Source organism: Drosophila subpulchrella, chromosome 2L, assembly GCF_014743375.2.
Source record: "Drosophila subpulchrella strain 33 F10 #4 breed RU33 chromosome 2L, RU_Dsub_v1.1 Primary Assembly, whole genome shotgun sequence".
In the NCBI taxonomy this organism is placed as follows: domain Eukaryota; kingdom Metazoa; phylum Arthropoda; class Insecta; order Diptera; family Drosophilidae; genus Drosophila; species Drosophila subpulchrella.
The window spans coordinates 20629208-20648388 of NC_050610.1; the positions used below are offsets into that span (position 1 = coordinate 20629208).

At 38.5% G+C, this 19181-nt stretch overlaps 2 protein-coding genes across 3 annotated transcripts in view; one reads left to right on the forward strand and one right to left on the reverse strand.

The window, feature by feature from the left end:
* The first annotated feature begins 390 nt into the window (after positions 1–390).
* LOC119548063 (protein obstructor-E) lies at positions 391–4484 on the forward strand. 2 transcript variants are annotated; one of them, XM_037855148.1, is made up of 2 exons: positions 391–580; positions 3652–4484. In XM_037855148.1, exons 1-2 carry the CDS (start codon positions 526–528, stop codon positions 4341–4343), a joined length of 747 nt encoding a protein of 248 aa, XP_037711076.1. In that variant the 5' UTR covers positions 391–525; the 3' UTR covers positions 4344–4484. The 2 variants fall into 2 exon arrangements, with proteins under 2 accessions (XP_037711076.1, XP_037711077.1); XM_037855149.1 differs by lacking the exon at positions 3652–4484 and adding an exon at positions 2758–3569.
* Positions 4485–7369: 2885 nt separating this feature from the next.
* The window catches only part of LOC119548896 (neuroguidin), a 42423-nt gene continuing 30611 nt past the window's right edge, over positions 7370–19181 (reverse strand). The window contains exons 2-4 of the mRNA XM_037856555.1: positions 8076–8758; positions 7823–8010; positions 7370–7754 (exon numbers count right to left, since the gene is read on the reverse strand). Coding sequence (XP_037712483.1) covers positions 7618–7754; positions 7823–8010; positions 8076–8758 — 1008 coding nt within the window. The 3' untranslated portion in view covers positions 7370–7617. The remainder of the gene's footprint in view (positions 7755–7822; positions 8011–8075; positions 8759–19181) is intronic.

Below are 19181 nucleotides of genomic sequence, written 5' to 3' on the forward strand. Positions count from 1 at the left end.
AATCAAATCGAATATAAATTAAATACAGTCTTCGTTTTCGTTGATTAATATTTAAAACAGTTGCTAGCCGAAACTTGTAGAAGAACTTGCTAGGATGACGAACTGAGTCATTTCGAGCGAAAGGAAGCTTTTTCCGATGAATTTTTAAGCCAACTGATGTCTTTACGTTTATTCGTTATTTATTAACATATTTGTTTTTATTGCAATTGAGGCTGAGATTACGACGGCGACGGCCAAAAAGCTGTTGCGAATCCCCAACAGGTAGAGGAAGATCAGCAAGCTCCGGCGACAACTCGGCTCGTTGCGATGATGATGATCATCATCATCAACATCATCGCGAAGAGCTTCAGCTTCGTATGTGATGTTACCAGTTAATATCTGCGTTGTGTTTCTAGCGCAAAACAGTCGAAATTGTCAGCTCGTTGGCAGAGCATCGCAGTAGCTCTCCTTTAGTTTAACTTTTAGTGCCCACTGGGACCACATTTGGATCCACAAACCCACCGAGGACTTTACACAACAGTTAATATGGCCAAAATATTGATCAGTGCTTTATTGTGCGTTGCCATGTTTGGCTCGATGGGTTAGTATTCTACAGTTTTATAACATTTTATTGCCAAAACGAAAGACTTTGGCAGCGAACTTTTCCATATTCAAATCTGATGGGGTGACAGATATTATTATATGCATACGTCAAAGCAAAGTGGAATATTCAGCAACACGTTTAATGAAATGATCTTGAAGAATTTTTCATTTTGTATAAAATAATAATAATTTTAGTATTTTATTTTCTAATGAAAACTTAAAGAATAATGACACATTTGTTAGGTGCGCTTTTAAAACATTCCTTATTTGACTATGACGAGTCCCACATTCATTTCGCACACTCTTCAATTACTCAGCTGGGCGAGCCAGATTGCAATTTTAAAACTAAGGTGATCTTGCAATATTCATCGCATTTTCGCTATCCCGGCTTACATCTTTCTTACAATACCAGGAAATCACACGAGTCTTCAAATACACAAATTTTTAGCATAAAGAAAGAGAAAAAAGCTCAGTAAATTCCAGTAATTATTGCGAATCGCTGAAGTAATACTAATATTTAAAATCACACCGAAATTTCATTATTATTTCAAGGTCGGCTTTTTCAGAAATTTAATTCACACGCCGAAGCTGGCAGAAAGAAATGATTATTGCATAACCTTTGGCTGGCGCTGCCGTTGGCGCATTGGTCCATTGTGTGATCTCGTCGACGCCGCGAAACGAGTTTATCTTGCGGATAGCGGTCAGACATGTTGGGGGGCTGGGGCTTCAAGCGACAGATCGATCTCGGTGCGTATATAGCCGGTTGTGGTGACCTTTAAGCGCCTTTGCGCCTCTCGGGGGCTCTTTGAATTTGGTTCATCTTCACGTTGACAGGTTTCGATGGAAAAGATTGTCGGGAAATAGACGAAAGTGACAGTTTGGTTGCGTGGGAAACTGTTTACATTATTTTTGTTTGATATTTTTTGAGTTCAGTGGCTGCACCACAAAAGAGGTCGAATAATTTTTCAATGAAAACTACACCACGAATAGATCAAATGGAAAATAATAATTTTTTTTTTTTTCATTTTTTTTTAAGTGGATCAAGATTTTATTTAAGGACTAGCATCCATTTTACTAATTGATAAAAAGTGTTTGATGTTAAATTCAAAAGGAAATGCAGCTTAGACTTAACTATAAAGAATAAATTTTTTATTAAACAATACGCGTTACACCTACATATACTCTTTATTTATATAATAGTAGAGTATATTGTACTCTTTGAATGTGTTTAACAGGTTGAAGAATTTTCTAAGAAACATGAATGTAAAAATCTTGAATCTATAAGGCTTAAAGAGTTAGCATTTTTTACCAGTCAAGTCAATTGACTATAGCTTTTTGTTTTTCATTTTTGTATATACAATTCGAGAAAACACTATTTTTCATTCAATAAAAATCAGATACTTCTAAATGCAGTAATACGAATATTGTTAGATGTGCCATTTCGATTTTCAGATTTATTTGGGGGTTCTCTTTTAGTGTGTAGAATCATATGTGATCCTTTTTTATATTAAATCCAATTTTATATTTATATTAAAAAGAGAATGGAAATTAAACATCCGTTTAACTTCAAAACCATAAGCCTAGCAAAAATTTATGATTAAGTATTATCTTATCAAATATTTAATATTTGCAAAAATATATGATATGATCACAATGCAATCAAATAAATCTGATGATAACACTCTACTTTAATTTTAAATTTTGTAATCTCTTTTAAACAAATCAGCTCCTTTATGCACCTTACCTTCCTCTTTAATGACCTATTCCTCCTTACAAGTACTCATTTTTTAAAAACCTTAAAGTAAGAAAAATCACTATCGAACTCCCTTGCACCCGTTATTAAAAACAATATTACTCCAAAATATTTTGTTTAACCATCCAACTAACGAATAACATCCGCGGGTTCAACAACCGGGGTGTGTGCCCATAGTTCATTAAAATTTCATTATCCAAGTATGTGCATATATCGCGGGAAACCATTGTCAAGTGGAATGCTGCCCTGCGTGGCAATTCCCACGACCAGTTCAATCATAAAGTACGTAATGTACGCAATGTATCAAATAGCCAAAAAAAAAAAATAAATAAGAGGCAGCTTCTCATCATAAATCATTAGAGGTAAGCTCGCCACCCCTGTCCCGTTGATCGACATTAACCATGGTCTGCTATCTCTTCCAGCTGCCGCCGCCGCCGGAGGATGCCGGGAGGCGAATGGAACCGCTCCGGTGTCGGGATCCTGCGATGCCTACATTGAGTGCAAGAACGGAGTGGCCGAGGAGAAGCTGTGCCCCGACGGCCTGCTGTACAATGAGAAGTCGACCGGTTATCCCTGCGGCTATCCCATCGATGTGGAGTGCACCCAGGCCCAGAGTCGTCTGCAGGCAGCCCAACCCACAGAGGATTGCCCCCACCAGTTTGGCTACTATCGCATGGGCGATGCCAGCCATTGTGGACAGTTCATGAACTGTGCCGCCGGCAAGGGATTCGTCTTCGATTGCCCCGTGGGTCTGGCCTGGAATCCGGCCACCTACAAGTGCGATTGGCCCGATCAGGTGGAGGATTGCGATGCCGAGGCCTTCTTGGGTTTCCGCTGCCCGGCACTGGCTCCCAAATCCGAATTGCTGGGCGAACAGGAGGAGGACTACACCTTCCATCCGTCGCCGGACAACTGCCAGGTGTACTTCATCTGCATCGAGGGACGTCCACGGCGCATCGGTTGTGGCGAGGATCAGGCCTTCAACCAGGAGCTGAAGCAGTGCGATGACATCGAGAATGTGCCCAACTGCAGCAGTGACATCCGTGAGAAGGGTGCCCAGATCAAGGCCGCTCGTCTCCATGCCAAGAAGCACTAGGAACCAGGAACCAAGTCAGAAGGAAGCCACAGTCCCTCCATATGGCCATTTGGCATTAAGTTGCTCGAGTTTTCTAGTCTGTAGTTAAAGATTTTTGATGTTTTGCTCGTCGAAATAAAAAAAGGAAAAAAACCCAAACAAGCTTTCGTATAACTTACCACAAACTTAGCTGTAAGGATAAGGATCTCTCTTCTCTAATATCCTGGTTTTTTACTTGCAGTTCTTGGCTCTCCGGAATGCCCCACGCCCAATGGTCGATTTGCAGCGGGGGATCAGTGCGATGCGTACACAGAGTGCCAGGATGGTGTGCCCGTGGCTAAACTTTGTCCGGATGGACTGCTCTTCCATCAGCGCACCAAGGCCACTGGTGAGTGCACCTATGCCCCTTACTCCACCTGCAAGGAGCGGGCTCGTCTGCAGCCGGCCAATGGTACGGATGAGTGCCCCCGGCAATTTGGTTTCTATCCCAATGGAGACGCCACCAAGTGTGGAGTGTACCGCAACTGTGCCCATGGAGTGGCCAGCCTGACCAAGTGCCCCGAGGGATTGGCCTTCAATGAGGAGACCTACCAGTGCGACTGGCCCGATCTAGTGGCCGACTGCAATGCCGAGGCCTATCTGGGCTTCAATTGCCCCGCCGCCGATGCCCTCGATGGAACCGCACCCGAGGTGGATGTCAGTCCGGAGGGGGAGCTGCGCTACTATCGCCATCCGCAGACCTGCAAGAAGTACTTCGTCTGCGTCAACGGGCATCCAAGGCTCTACAATTGCGGCAAGTATCTGGCCTTCAACTCGCAGTCCAAGCTGTGCGACTTCTACAACAAGGTGCCCGAGTGCTATGCCCTGCTCAAGGAGAAGCAACGCCTGAAGGCGGAGAAGCTGGGTCCCCAGGTGGCCCAGACCGAGGCCTAGGCTCTTGGAGAATCCCATGGGATCCAATCGCAGAGGCTGCATAGATATACCCTTCCTGTGCAATGATTATTATCTTGTAAATATGTATGTGCTTGTTGTTTATGCATTGCAATAAATAAGTAATCTATATATAAATGTAAACTACATCACTGTGGATGCAAAAACTTTGTTTTTCGGAAGCAGCTCTTCTTTTTAATCGGAATATGTAGGTTGGGGACAAAATTATAACCTTACTCTATCAGCAGTTTTTTTACGTAAACTTCCTGGTAATATATAAAATTGTTTTTTACACGCACTTTTGTAGAACTTCAAACTTTCATTAAAATTTCGGTTGAACCTATGCAAAATAAGGGGGTTCGAGAGTAAAAAGTTGAAAAAAGTAAAAAGTAAAAAGAAAAAGATATTTCAGAAAATGTTTTTCGTAAAATGTTCACTTTTGTAAAATTATCAAAGACTCTGAGATTGAAGTGAGCTCTAGGCTTTTAGTTTATAATAATCAGAAGATCGAGAATATAAAAACATTTGAAGAAACAGCTTTCTACCTTCAAAATACATTTCAATTAAGAGCTAGAAAAAGGGTATTTATAAGGTAGGAACAACTCGAATACCAAGGAAGTTCCTCACCACCCCCTCATTTACAAAAATAAAATCCATTCTTTAGTTGTTTTTTAGTTTGTAATTTATTATCAGTTTCAGATTTTCAGTTTTTGGAATTTGGTGTGTTAGTTATTGGTAATAGTTAGCTTATTAGTAATTGGTAGATTAATTAAACTTATATTTATATTACATAAGTAAGATGGCAAACCACTTCCGCACTTTTAAACATTATACCGTGAACTTATTTGCACGCTCGTTCTTTCCACTCAATTTATAATTTTTTTTTACAACGTTTTCATTTGTTAAAAAAATACTTTTTTAAAAAACAATTCCAATCTGAAGTTAAGGTTTTGTTTTTGGAAATAATTTAAGCTCGAATTTGTATGGTTGATTAAAACATTTATTCTGCAGTTATCACTAAGTAACCAATTAGTTTTTGTTCAGAATTTTTTAGGGCTGCTTAAAACTAAATTCTCCATTCGTCCTTTTGGGAACCGACCGCTTCTGCTTTCCTCTGATTCGTTTCTTCTTTGGCTATAAAAATTAAATTACATATAGGTTTTGTTTTTTGAACTTTTGCACTATTCTGTTGTAGATGTTTTTGCTGTTGTGTGAATATCAGTTACATTTAATTACAACAAATAAATGGTAGTTAAGTTTAGTATTATATTTGGTTTTACAAATTTTTCTTTCACTTCGATTCATATCCTTTCTTTTTGCTTTGTGGTGCTTGGCTAAGGCGACTTTTGTTTGGTTGTTTTCACTTTGTTTTTGTTGTCTTTACATTTGCAATATATTTAACTTTTGTATCCGTTTTCATGCTTTCCGCTTTCTTTTACATATACAGAAATAAACAACTTGCACTGAATAGAAACAAGAAAAATGATATTTCGACGGTAAATAAAATGCAGAAAAAAATCAATGATTTCTTTAGTCGTTTTAAAATTTGTGCTAGAAATTCGGCTATTAAAATTATTTAAGTTCATACACACACTTGAGAAAAAGTACATATCTTTTCATTTCATTGTTTTTGTTACATTTTGGTTTTCATTTAAACATATTCAGTCTTTCAGCTTTTAACATAAATAAATTAATTAAATTAATTTATTTAATTACATTTAAAAACATCATGTTGCTTGTTGCCTGTAAATAATTTTGAGTTCTATTGCATTTATGTGGTAATTTTCGGTTGTCTGCCTATCGTTGCTTGTTTCTTAAATTTATAGCCAAAAGTTGTTTCAAAAAATTTTGAAGAAATTTTACATCCTTAGTCAAAGTTTGTTGTAGAAGCCAAAAGATTTGCTTGTTTGCTTGCTGCCTTCTTTAACTTATTTCTACATACATTTTTTTTATTTATCATTTACATTTAATTGTATTAATTATATGTTTTGTAATATAGTTCTTCAACTAGTCCCCTCACTTTCCCTTTTGCGCGCTTTTCAATAGGTTTTACTCATAAATTGGTTTAGTTTCTGTTCTTCCCATACGTTTAAAAACTTTTAAAGTGGACGTAGCATCTCTTCGCTTAAGGGTATTCAAAGTGTGTTGCTTAATTTTAATTTAATCATATATAAGAAATATATAAAATTTCGTGTCTAAATTCAGTTGTTTTTAGGAGTTTTTTGGTTGAAACTAAAATAACTATTCTTTCGCGTATTGGTTTAAAAGTTTATCAAATACTCTCTGTTCGATTTGAATTTTTGTATTTTGGTTTTTGGGTGGGGCTTACGTTATTATAGTTTATATAGTCTTTCTTTCGATCGTTGCTTTCATATACGTCAACTTAAAAGTTTTCGTCAAAATTTGTTCTCGTTTCGCTCGTTTCTTACTGTGTAAACCGGTCTCTTGTTAAGGCATCTGCTTTTTGTCACTGAAGTTCTGTTTTTTCTTTTGTTTCTAGTTTTGGTTTTGCATTTTTTTTTTAGGTCTGACTGCATTGGAATTTGGCGTAATTTATATTTCAAAACAAGAGTACCCAAAGTATAAACCTCCGATAGTTTACATTTGCCCAAAGTTTTTAAATTTTAGCTGTGACTCCTAAAAACAACGAAATACGGTTGTAGTCTTTATGTTTAATTTTGCTGTGCCTTAAGATACAATTTTAATTTGAAAATTTACGTTCACTTTGTAATACAGATCTAGACAAAGTTTCCCTTTGCTTTAAGTTTTTAATTTCGCTTTAGTGTTAAATTTTCTTTTAGTTTTGAATTTAATTTAGGTCTCTGAATAAACTTAAATTAGTAATTTTGTGGTCTAAATTTGAATGCAGTTTACAATGCGCATTTTGTATATTTTGTGTTTTATGTGGAATATTAGTTTATAAACGCATTTAAGCGCCATGCTGGATAAGCATTCTCAATAAATTAGCTGAAAATAATTTTAAAATTCATTTTTGAAATGAAACCAACAAATTAATAAAAACACGTTTGTAATGTTTAATGATAAAAGAAAGTGTTTAATGAAAATTCAGTATAAATTGGAAAAACTTAACATTACACAATGAAATATAAATGTTCAAGACTCAAAAGTATATAAAAACTTTAAATCAACTAAGATAAAATATAATGGAAAACTCAACTTATGAAAACAATTAAAAATATATTTGCTTTAAAACTTTTTCACTTTTTATATAATCTAAAAGATGTTGTCACTTATTTAGTGGTTTTTGTCCTTCCAATTAATGGAACTTTCGCTTTTTACCGCCGCGTTTCTTTCCCTTGCCCTTTCCCTTGGCCAGTTTGCGCTTTTTGCTTCCATCGCCGCGCAGGGCTGATTCCCGACTAATCTCCCCGAGGATTTCATCGCCAAGTGTGCCTGTGGAGGGCATAGATAAATGGGTTAGAAAATTCCTTGAAAATATAAGGAGGTGTGGAAAAACCTACCCAATGTGGTTAGTTTGCGCTGACGATGCTTCTCCGCCTTGGTCACCGGCAGTCGCATCAAGTAGGTCTCCTCGTACTCCTGTTTCTCCTTCTGTGCATTCGACAGCAGCTGCTGAGCCCGCGAACCCGACGATATCTCAGTTGGGGCATCCAAGTATTCCTCCTTCAGGTCCTGCAACATGGAAGACCTGCGAAAAATATACATCCTTTGTTAATAAATGGAAACTAATGAGGAGCCAGTGTCAAAACTCACGTAATGGCCCGCTTCTTGGCCCGATCCAGGGCCTTCTTCTCCTTGTCGGCATCGCGTTCATCGCCATCGTAGTAAACGGGTTTGATACGCGGTGGCACATACACTCCGGATTTCCCGGCTGTGGCCGCCTTGCGTGGCATTTTCGCTGCTCCGGCCTCATCCTCATCGTCTTCCTCCTCATCGTCATCCTCATCATCATCATCCCCATCGCTGCCATCTTCCGCATCGTCATCCCCATTGCGACCTGCTCCGGCTGCACTGCTCATCATATCATCTGGATTCGGCTTATAAAGTATGGGATCTGTACTGCTCGACACGCCTGTGGTGGCTGTCTTCACCAGCTTGTCGATCTGGTAGCGCAGCTTGTGATCTATAGGCCGAATCTTCTCCAGCACTGTGCGAATCTCAATCAGTCGCTCGATGGAGGGATCGCCCTCGATGGTCTCGCCGGAGCATTTGCGCAGCACCACGTAGGTGAGATTGATCAAGTAATCGAGCAGCATGTGGTACTTGACCTCCAGGAAGCTCAGACCGTACTCCGTGGTTAGTTCACCTCGCTTGACCCGCTGCAGCATGCCCTCCACCAAGTCCGTCACCTGTTTCACATTGCTGTTCATCTCGCCAAGCAGCTGGATGGCCTGCGGGATGTCCTGGCCCTGCACATCACAGTCGTAGTCGAGAGCCTTAAAAAAATGGTTAAAAATAGATTAGAATTGTTACAAAAATGATGGATTTAAAATATATAAGTAAGCTAATCGCCAGACGATTTAAACAGCTTACCATGCCTATTTCCTGATATGTTCTAAAACCCTAGTCGGCTCATTTGGTCCTTTCAACATGCATTTGCTGTGGACCAGGTCTAAAGCCCGGAGAATTTCATTATATGCGTAGCACCCTGGCAAATCTACCTCCATACTGCCCAGTCAAGTGTCGCGTAACTCATTTGCATATTTTATTGGTTGCCATTTAATTATTTGCATTTTACAACATTTTTGGCTGCACACACACCGCCCACTACTCACCCACCTCAGGGCCATCTGCTTTCTGACCGACCCGGCTTATGTTGCATTTATTTTCAATTAATATTAATAAAGCTGGCGGTTGGCGGTAGAGGAGCTGTAAGGTGGAATGGCGTAGGCTGGGTTTGGTAAAGCGGGAATTGTCTATTTTAGAGATTAATTTCAAAATACCTTTTTTTTTCCCCCTTATATATTTGTTTTTGTCATTTGTGGTCTGCGAATTTCGCCTGCAGTTTTACAAAGCAATTTACCAAATTGTTATTTTGACAGCAAAATTTCTGGTTGAGTGCATAATAACCCGTAGGTTTTATTGCGCATTATGAACCAATTTACATATTTTTATTGGCAAATTATTTTAATTGCATTTTGAGGCTAAGCATATATGTAAATTAAAGCAAGTGTGCGGAAATTTGGATTATGGGTGGTTTAATATTGGATAGTTTAAAATTTATAAAGTGGAAAGGATTAATCAATATACGACTCGTATACACTTAATAAAGATCATTAGATGAATGCTTTCCAGGCTCCTTAGTTACTTTGAGTTCTAAATATCTTTAGATATTTCCTCAGACGTTTTTAAAAATGATTTCACACTTTTAAAGTGTGTTTTTAGAAGCATAACTAAAAAAGATAAAGCATTATATGAGAAGTTTTTTAAATGAATCTTTTTTACTACAATATACCTACACGTACAAAAGGATTATTTATTGTAAAAAGAGTTAAATAAATATGCCTCTATTGGCGGAATTTAAATAATCGTATGGTGAAAATATTCGATGTAGGATTTGAATATTCATGACAAGTTGACATCTGCAATAGGGCCAGTGCAAAAGTATCTACGCCTGTGGCACAAACATGACTGGCATGACCAATGGTCACTTTCCTGCTCTTGCGCAACCCAACTAACTGCCAGACAAACAAAGCGTTAAATAAAACGCGGGCATATTTAAGCAGAAACAGCCAATTGCAGATACGATGCGTTCTAACTGCCCACTATACCAAAAACCCCGACACCATCCCAACTCCAGATAGCCGAAATGAGATGAGATGGGTATAACGAGGCGTCCATTATAAACTGACACCCCAAAATGGCAGCCATAACAACGTGTGTATTGGACCTGCCAATGGCAAATACTACAAATTGCAAACTATGGTTAGAACCCCCATACTGCCCCCTCTATAGGGTGGCCCCATCCTCCTCTATCACAAAGTGCAGAAATGATTTAAAATTCGACGAGCCTTTTGTGTCATTTCCAAATGCACCACCAGCCAACACAATGCAATTTACGAAATTATTGTAGTTGTAGCATTGCTGTCACTGTTAAGCATTAATCGTTATTACGCAATGGGCATTATGTACATCATGGCCACCAAAAAATGGGGGTCCGAGGGCAAAAACACAAAACATAATTCGCCCATAAGTAGGCAATGCAAATGCAATCGAATACATCCAAGGGATACGAGGTAGAGGCTGCGTTTTGTATATACAATACGTGCATGTACTGCATATATGCCCTCTCATTCTACAAAACTCGAATAAACAAACCATTTTTCCTGGCCATTTTTCCGTCGCATGAATTAAATATAAACAGCAATTTCTGTTTGTTTTTCCAGCCAGGTTATGGAAAACCCTGCACATCCGCGACCCTTCTTATTATGCATCCCTTTCTGCCGCAATCCGCTGAATTTAATGACAACATTTGATGGCGTCTACCCCCGTTTCCCCATCCTTCAAAATAAACCCCTTTCTACTGGTCCTGAGTGCAATTGCCTGAAATTGTATTCGGTGCGTTATACATATCCAATTTATTTTTATATTATTTCATGCATTAATGTCATAAATAAATTTCAGTTAGAGTTCGTATGTGGTTTTAGCTTCGTCTGCGATAATTGCATGCATCATTTGCATATTGGGTGTACAGTTTTTGACAGACGACAAAAGCCGCTGTGTTGGTAATTGCCAAAAATAGCGGATAGGGAATGGTGTTTTATTTAAGGGGTTTGAAATTTCACTATGTTTTTAACTATACCCCTTCGAGTTTTTAAAACGTAAAACAAGTTAAAGATCAAATTCGTTATTATTACTTATTAACTATATTTGTACTCGGTTAATAACTTTAAAAATCTATAAATGCTATCCAACTATCCTTAATTTCCCCTTACCGCACACATTTTTAAGAAATACCACAAAAAGCTGGTTCATATCAATAAACAGACATGAAATCACTACGAAACTACGAAATCCCGCCATTGGGGAACTACAAATTTTCAAATTTCGGCCGCGGCAGCCATCTGCATCTGCTGAATTTTCTTTTTGTGGGGGATTTTTGGGACCACCATACGAGGCGACGCCCATTAGAAATCGATTGACATAACTCAAAAATTGTGCAAATTAACGTTAAACCGGCGAGCCAACGAGAATATCTATGGAAGGGACTGTGCTTTGCAAACCAGCGAAGCCTGTGAAACATGGCGGTTCGAGTCGGTGTGGAATTCTTCGCATAGACCATGCACTTAAAAAAATCTGTATTATAATTTTTGTATTTTATATATATATATTTTTTTTTATTATTATTTCTTGAATTTGATAGTAGTTTGTTTATTTTTTATAACAATCTTTGACATAGTAAGCTACGAATTTTCTCTTCTTCATTTCAGCAACATAATGTATTCAGAAATAATACATATACATTTTAAAATCCTTAATTAGAAATATAATTTTAATAACAACAAAATGGGTCTTAATTTGTATCTGAGTGTAACAGGCAGGCGCTTGATGTAGTGCCCGCAAGCTGGCTCTAAACCGCAGTGAGCCACCCGACCACAGAGCCACCCAAGTACCAAATCCTCTGCTCCGGAGTCTGATGACTTCCCCCAAAGAGAGGCATCCAAATATGTGCAATTTTTCGTGGTACGTGTCGCTGTCTTTATTGTCGTTGCAGTCGCTGGCGTTGTCGTTGTGTAATGCCAATAACCGAAATATTGATTCAAATTCATGGGTAGAGAACGTATAGCTTCGGGTTTCCTAAATGGCCTTTAGCCAACAGAGATACTTTCTAAAAATAAAAATCATAACACTCGCGTAGTTGATAAGCCTCTGTAGAAAAGATATAGCTTCCATGTTTTAAATCTATTTAGATAAAAATATTTGAAATTCTAACCCCTCTATAACTTTTAATACCTGACTATTATAAATACGTTTCCTTAAGAAAATTCCTTTCCTTACTGAATGTTTTTGGAACAAAAAAAAACGTTAAGTTTATATTTTCCCTAAAGTTATTTATTCAAAACACTGATGTTACACTTCAGAACTCAACTTTAGAAGGAAAATGTTTAAGAGTTGACGCAGCGAATGTCATTATTCCTGTTGCGGCTGGCATGTGGGTTGCATTTTAGCGGATGGATTGGATTGAAGAGGGTTTGGTTAGAGGTTTGCGTTGGTTTGGACAAAAACGGGAAATGAAACTTTGCGGTTTCGAGCCAATGCAAATGCAGCTGGGAACACTTTTCCACACACGATGAGCTTGTATAAAACAGGCACCATAATTTTCCGCCTGAATTTGCATATGACAATTATCAATTTCGGTTTTATTTATTCAACCTCCACCGCTAAAATTCCGCTAGATTCAGAAATCCATTATTTATTTTAATAATTGGCAAGCGCAAAAAATAAATAAAATAAATTAAACACGATAGCAAATTGGCAGCGCGAACAAAAAGTGGCGGGGTCCCAAGGATGGTCAAATAAATTGAATGGGGGAAACAAAGCAGGCGCCTCCCTCAAATATAAATACAATTTAAATTGTCAAGGATTTAAATCGTTAAATTAGTCAGAGACTGTACCGAATATAATAGGTGTATCCCCGTATTTCATATGTTTAAGCAAACTAGACTTACTCGGAATTTTGTATCATAAAGCTACCAAAAACACAAAGTTAAAATTGTAGAATATCGCTGTTTTTAATAAAACTTAAAATCAATAAAAAGCCATGCTTATATTAAACAATTTGGATGCCATGCTCTCACATCTGTAAATAAATAATCCCTTTGAATCCGTCAATATCCATATTCCAACACCAACTCACACTGCTCGTTATTTTTATTTAAAAAATACAAATATTCAAGGCATATGTATACACAAACAGAATGGACCAAAAAAACACGGGGGCTGAGAACCGAGAAAAAAGGAGCCACATTGCTATGAAATATTGCCAATCAGAAATGAAACCGAAAATAAATCGATTGTTTCAACAAACGCACATAGCGCAACAACAACGAATCCAACTAGCCATGGCCAAAAAGCAAAACAACAACCATATGTCGATGGGGAAGGTCTGAAAGAGTCGGGAACAACACGTTCTCTGTCCCATTCTCCGAAAATTCTGCGAAACGCGAAAAAGTGGGCGGTGGTTTGGGGGTTTTTCTGGGTGGTTTGGGTGTGATGGCGGGTCGGTTGAGTGATTGCCGCGTCTGCGGGGGTGCAAATTGAAACAGAGTTGAGCCCCCGATCCCGCCCGAGGACTGTCCAGTTGGACCAGCACCACCAGGCCAGGCCAACCCAGCCCATGTGTCGTTTGTTCGCTGGTCGTTTGGGCCTGGTTTCGTGTCGCTCGGCCGCTCCTGGCCAAAAACCCGCGAGGCCCAACAAGCGCGTCGAGTGATTGGGTGGCCAGGAGGTGGGCTTGGCCAGGACTGGGCCGGCTGATTTCCGCCGCTGCACGTTGCATTTGCATGTGTGAGACATAATTGGACAGCATGGAACGTGAGCCGACCAGAGAGGCACTGAATGGCAGGCACAGTGGGCAGGATAGCCAAAAACACAGACGATCTTGATGATACACATCAAATATATAATATTTTACTGATTTTTTGAATCGAGTTTCGTTATAAAATTGTGATTGTAAGGATGTTTTATTGGGTACATGCAATAAGGTCCAGTGATATCATAATATCCAGTTATCATAAATGTTTTTTTTTAATTCCCATGGGCGTTATTATAATTATTTCACATAGCTTTATTTTAAGCCGTCAAATTTGATACTCGTTACTTGTAGAGTAAAAGGGTACATTAGATTCTTGATCAGGATCTCTATTCGAGTCGATCCAGCCGCTTTCTTATGAACGCTGAGATCTCGGAAACTATAAAAGCTAGAGAGTTGGGATTAGGCATGCAGATTCTAGAGATTCCTACGCAACTCAATTTTATGTCAGCAAGGTGGCACGACCATAATAATAAAGTCGGTCTGGCGCTCAAATTTTTATAGATTTTGTTACGGTGTAAATAGAAATTGTTTTTATTGATAAATGGCTTTCTAAATGCTAGCATAAAATATTTTTTTTAGGCACTCTTGTGGTTAATTTTGATTTTACCTTAGAAAAAAAATTTTTGGGACCACAGTACAGAGGTCGGTTTCTAACCTTTTTCTCTCTGGGCTTCACTGTCTTTTTCCCCACTCTAACTGAACCTTTGCATATTGATTATGCTGCCCACTCACCACCTTAGCCATTCTTTGTTGACCAGCTTTTTGTAGGGGCACAGTCGAAGGTTCATCCAGAAAATACTTATTTTGACTTTGAAATGACTCAGACCTTGGAATTGGGACACCAAGGGATTGAAGAAGCAATAGGCAATAGAATGATGGATACAAGTAGTTTGATAAATTTAAAGTTTATTAAATTATTACCGAAATAATATATAATATATTTAGATTCATCTTATGAATGACATTGCATTTTTTCGCTTGTGGTTGGAACATTTCTGTAGTAAATTCCAGAATAAAATGTTATATTGACTGAGAGCTTTACAAACAGACAGGTATTTCAAAACCATATAGTGTTATTACTCATCAAAATAAAGTCCAACTGTATGTCTGTCGTTTTTCAAATCCCCAAACAAAAATTCTACTCTATATATATAATACATGTATATGCCCAGAGATTATGGTATAGGAAGCAAAGATTTTCCCGGGTGTGCATATATATTTGCACGTTGAACAAATATTATTTATAAAATACACAAAACACAATTGTGTATATACACATACAATATATAGAATGCAGAATTGGAAGGCCTTCTCACTCACTCACTCTTTGGCGGGGAAACTGGAATGGAGATCCACATAAATTTACGTGCCAATAAAATAAACAAGCGCGGAGTTTTTGGTGATTCGCCAGTGGAAATAACAACGGGTAGTGCAATGGGATGGGCCAGTAGAGATGGGGTCCTCAGGAAGAGGCAGCGACAGAGGCTTTTTGCCATTTAAACCGGCCCACACACACACAGGCTGGCCCAGCAACTCCCCATTTTGTACCGCCTTTCGCCATGCATGCATAAATTGCGCGAATTTTTAACGTTGATTGTAGAACAGGCAAAAATAACCGTGTGGTAGAGCTCGACACTCCAACTCCACTCCAGCTGGCTCGTTGGCACGGGCATTGGTGGTTGGGGGCACACAGACGTTGTCACAACAAATGCTCCGCGAGTTTTATATAAATTTTAAATACAATTTGCTATTGAGCCCCGCCAAAAGCCAACAAAAACAACAGTTAACGACCAACAACGTTTCGAATCGTAGAGATGAATTTCAGGGGAAAGGGTTGACTGTCTATAGATGCGCACGAGGATATATGTATATATTCGTAGTCGGAGGTCGGGAGAAGTGGACAAACTGTCGCTTAATTGGAAATTGTGTATTGTTTAGAGAGAGCAGCGAAAATGCAGAGATAGCCCCCGAAGTTGGGTTATTTTTGTTTTTTTATAGCTTTTTATTTCTGTCCATGTTTATTAGATAGGGAAAAATATATTTTATTTTCAATTTAATTTTATACATTTTAACAAGAGATACTATGCTCGGTAAATAAGAAAATAAATATTAGTAAACCTTTAGTCTTCTATACAAAATGTTATAAACGACAATTTGTATAAAGATTTTCTTTCGAACCTTAAAAATTGAATCAATTACTTATTATATTAGATACTTCTTCATAAAAATGAAGAGTCACATAATTAAATACGCTTTCTACGCAATTATCTCCTCAAAAAAATTGCCTCACTAATCCTGAGCCCTGTTTATAAACCTAACGCATAAAAAAAACTCAAAGCAAACGCGTCTAATCTATTAAAACTCGCATGAAAGAGGGAAAAAAAATAATTTTAGCCAGAAACGGGACAGAAAGGATACGGATACTTATCCGTAAAGGAAGGACGATAGACTGACTGGCAAACTTGCTACCGAATGATGAATGAGCGAATACCTTTCCGCTGTTATATATCTTGACAACCGCAATTCGTGGGCAGGAGAATGGCTCGCAGAAAGTATAAAGCTACCCACCGATGCGAGCCGCAGATAAATTTTATAAATTAAATAGACAAACTCCTGGCCCCAGCATCATAACATACATGCCCAGAAAGCATATTACCGTAAAATTTCCGCCAACTCCCTCGAAAAAAAATATACATACAAAATCGACCCAAAACAGAAAATCTCATTACAATTTCAACGCGATCAGACAAAGCAGCATCAGCAGGAAGGCAGCGAGCAGAGGAAACCCTGATGATGAAATGGATTTTTATCCCAAAACAGGACACGGCGAATGAAAGAAACATGCGAAGGGATACAGGGAGATGGGAATTATGGAAAAAAGAAGGACTGCCCGGAACAAAAACGTCAACAATAAAGCGCTGTTTTAACTCTCAACTGCTGGTTACTGGTTAAGCAAACGGGTTACTCAGTACTCAGTCGGTACTTTGCATATTTTTAAAAATATTAATTACAACTAATGATTATACAGAACTTCTTATTTTTGATAGGAAATGTAGTACCACAAAAAAATGTATTCAGACAAGTGCATTTTTGACTTAAAAATTTAACTTCTAGTTTAATAAGACCCGTTTTCCCCCCTTGTTAAAAACCTAATCATTTTGAAGCTTAAAAATATAATACCGTATACAATTTTTTTATAAAAACAAGGGTAATGTTTTCCTTAAAATTTAACTACCAGTTTATTAAGAACGTTTTCTGTCTTTATGTTAAACTTAAAGAAGGTTTAAAATTCTGGGTTCAAACTAGTTTTAGTTTTAACATGCGGACGATAAAACGGTCTTAAGAGTTTTATCCTGTTTATCACATTATAAATTCTGATATATATAACGCACCTTAATTATTCGTTGAATATATAGTTCTTGTGGACCATACGGGCCCTCAGATTATCACAACTGTTTTTTACAGGGAACCAAAAAAAAATCACGACATCAGCAGAAGTGGAAGCCATTCCTCGCTCCACCGATCCGATCCGGGCCTTCTCCGAAAGCAATTGCATGGGGGCCGGGGGTTGGTCCTCGGCGCGTAAAAAATGCAAATCCCAAGTCAAAGCTTAGCGCCGCTGCCCCCGTACGTGGCAACCAGGCAACATACGTGCCACCGTGCCCCTTCCACGAACCCCACAACACACACACACAGATTTGAGTAATGGATAAAAAAAATCCTACGCAGGAATGGAATTTCAAAACGTATGTCCCGGCATAATGCAACACACTCCGGCGGGGCAGGAGCGGGCTATTCCGCTGGCTCTGGGTCTGAATCTGGTCAGTTGTTGTGAGAGGGCAGGCTGGATATATGTATGTATGAGGCATGGGGAAGCAGAATTCAATAAAAATGAAAAAATAAAACGGAGGAAAGCCACGAGGTCTGAATTGAAGGCCAGTTTGGGGTCCGGAGTGCTCTGCCCACGAGGAGCAGGGTGACTGGTTGCATGACTCCCCGGATCAATGACGAAAGTGCGTTGAAGTGTAGCGCAAACAATGGCAAAAGGCCTAGGCAAATGGGCCACGAGATGTTCATGTCCTGGGTGGCAAAAAGCGGAAAATGAAAAATGTATTAGGAATCCCCATAGATGAGAGTTATTCCTTTGCCTATGCTTAAAGGGATCTTAAGTACCAGCACAAATAGTTACTTTCTTAGCCTCTTTTTTAAGTTTATGAAAAATATTCTAATATTCTAGTGACTAGCTTTGATATTGAATTAAAGAAAGTTCTAAGGTACATTTTCCAACATATCAAAATTAAATTATAGATCTTAACTTAGAAATTTTCATATTGGCATACTTAATATGAAACACTTAAAAGTTTGTATATTATTATTATTACTTGTCATTATAATCGTGACAATCGTCGAAAATCAGTAGATACCCATTGATTGGAAATATGGAAAAATGTATTAGGAATCCCCATAGATGAGAGTTATTCCTTTCCGTTTGCTTAAAGAAATCTTAAGTACCAGCAGGAATAGTCTCTTTGTTATCCTCTTTTTAAAGTTTATGAAAAATATTTTAATATTGAATTATTATTTTATTTTATTTTATTATTGAATTTAAGAAAGTTTTAAGGCACATTTTCAAACATATCAAAATTAAATTATAGATCATAACTTAGAAATTTTCCTATAAGAACACTCAATTTGAAACACTTTATATTATTATATTGTACATTATTATTAACTCATGTTCAAAATGATGTCAGTTTATAATACCCAAGTCCCTTATAATCGTGGCAATCGAAATGCCGAAAATCTGTAGATACCCATTGATTGGAAATACCCCCATCTCCTAGTGATATCTCGCAACCCATCAGTTTTCATTGCCACGAAGCGCTGATTAAAAGACGCTTCCGCTGCCGTCAAACAAACGCACCAGGAGACGCATCGTCGGTTAAGGACTCCTCGAATCCTCGCAACTCCAGCCAGCAGATGGCCATTATCCTTTTGCGTTGAGGCCGAAAGCAAAGGGGCAACTAAACAGACGTCGAAATCATTGCCATTACACGGGGGGTTAGGAGCCGGACAGGAACTGCTAGTTGGATTTTGAGGGGAGGCTAGATGGGTGGTATATGGGTTGGTGGAGAAATCCATCCACCATACAATGAAAGAACGGGCTCACAGGACCCATCTCCACCCCCTTTCTGTAATGGTCAACTGTCCCGCCTTAACCCGTCAGCCGCATGCCTGGTCGCGTAAAAAATACTAGAAAAATGGAAATGCTACCCGGGGGAGAGTGGGAAATTTGAAAAGCGTCGCCGGTTCAAGCTCAAGTA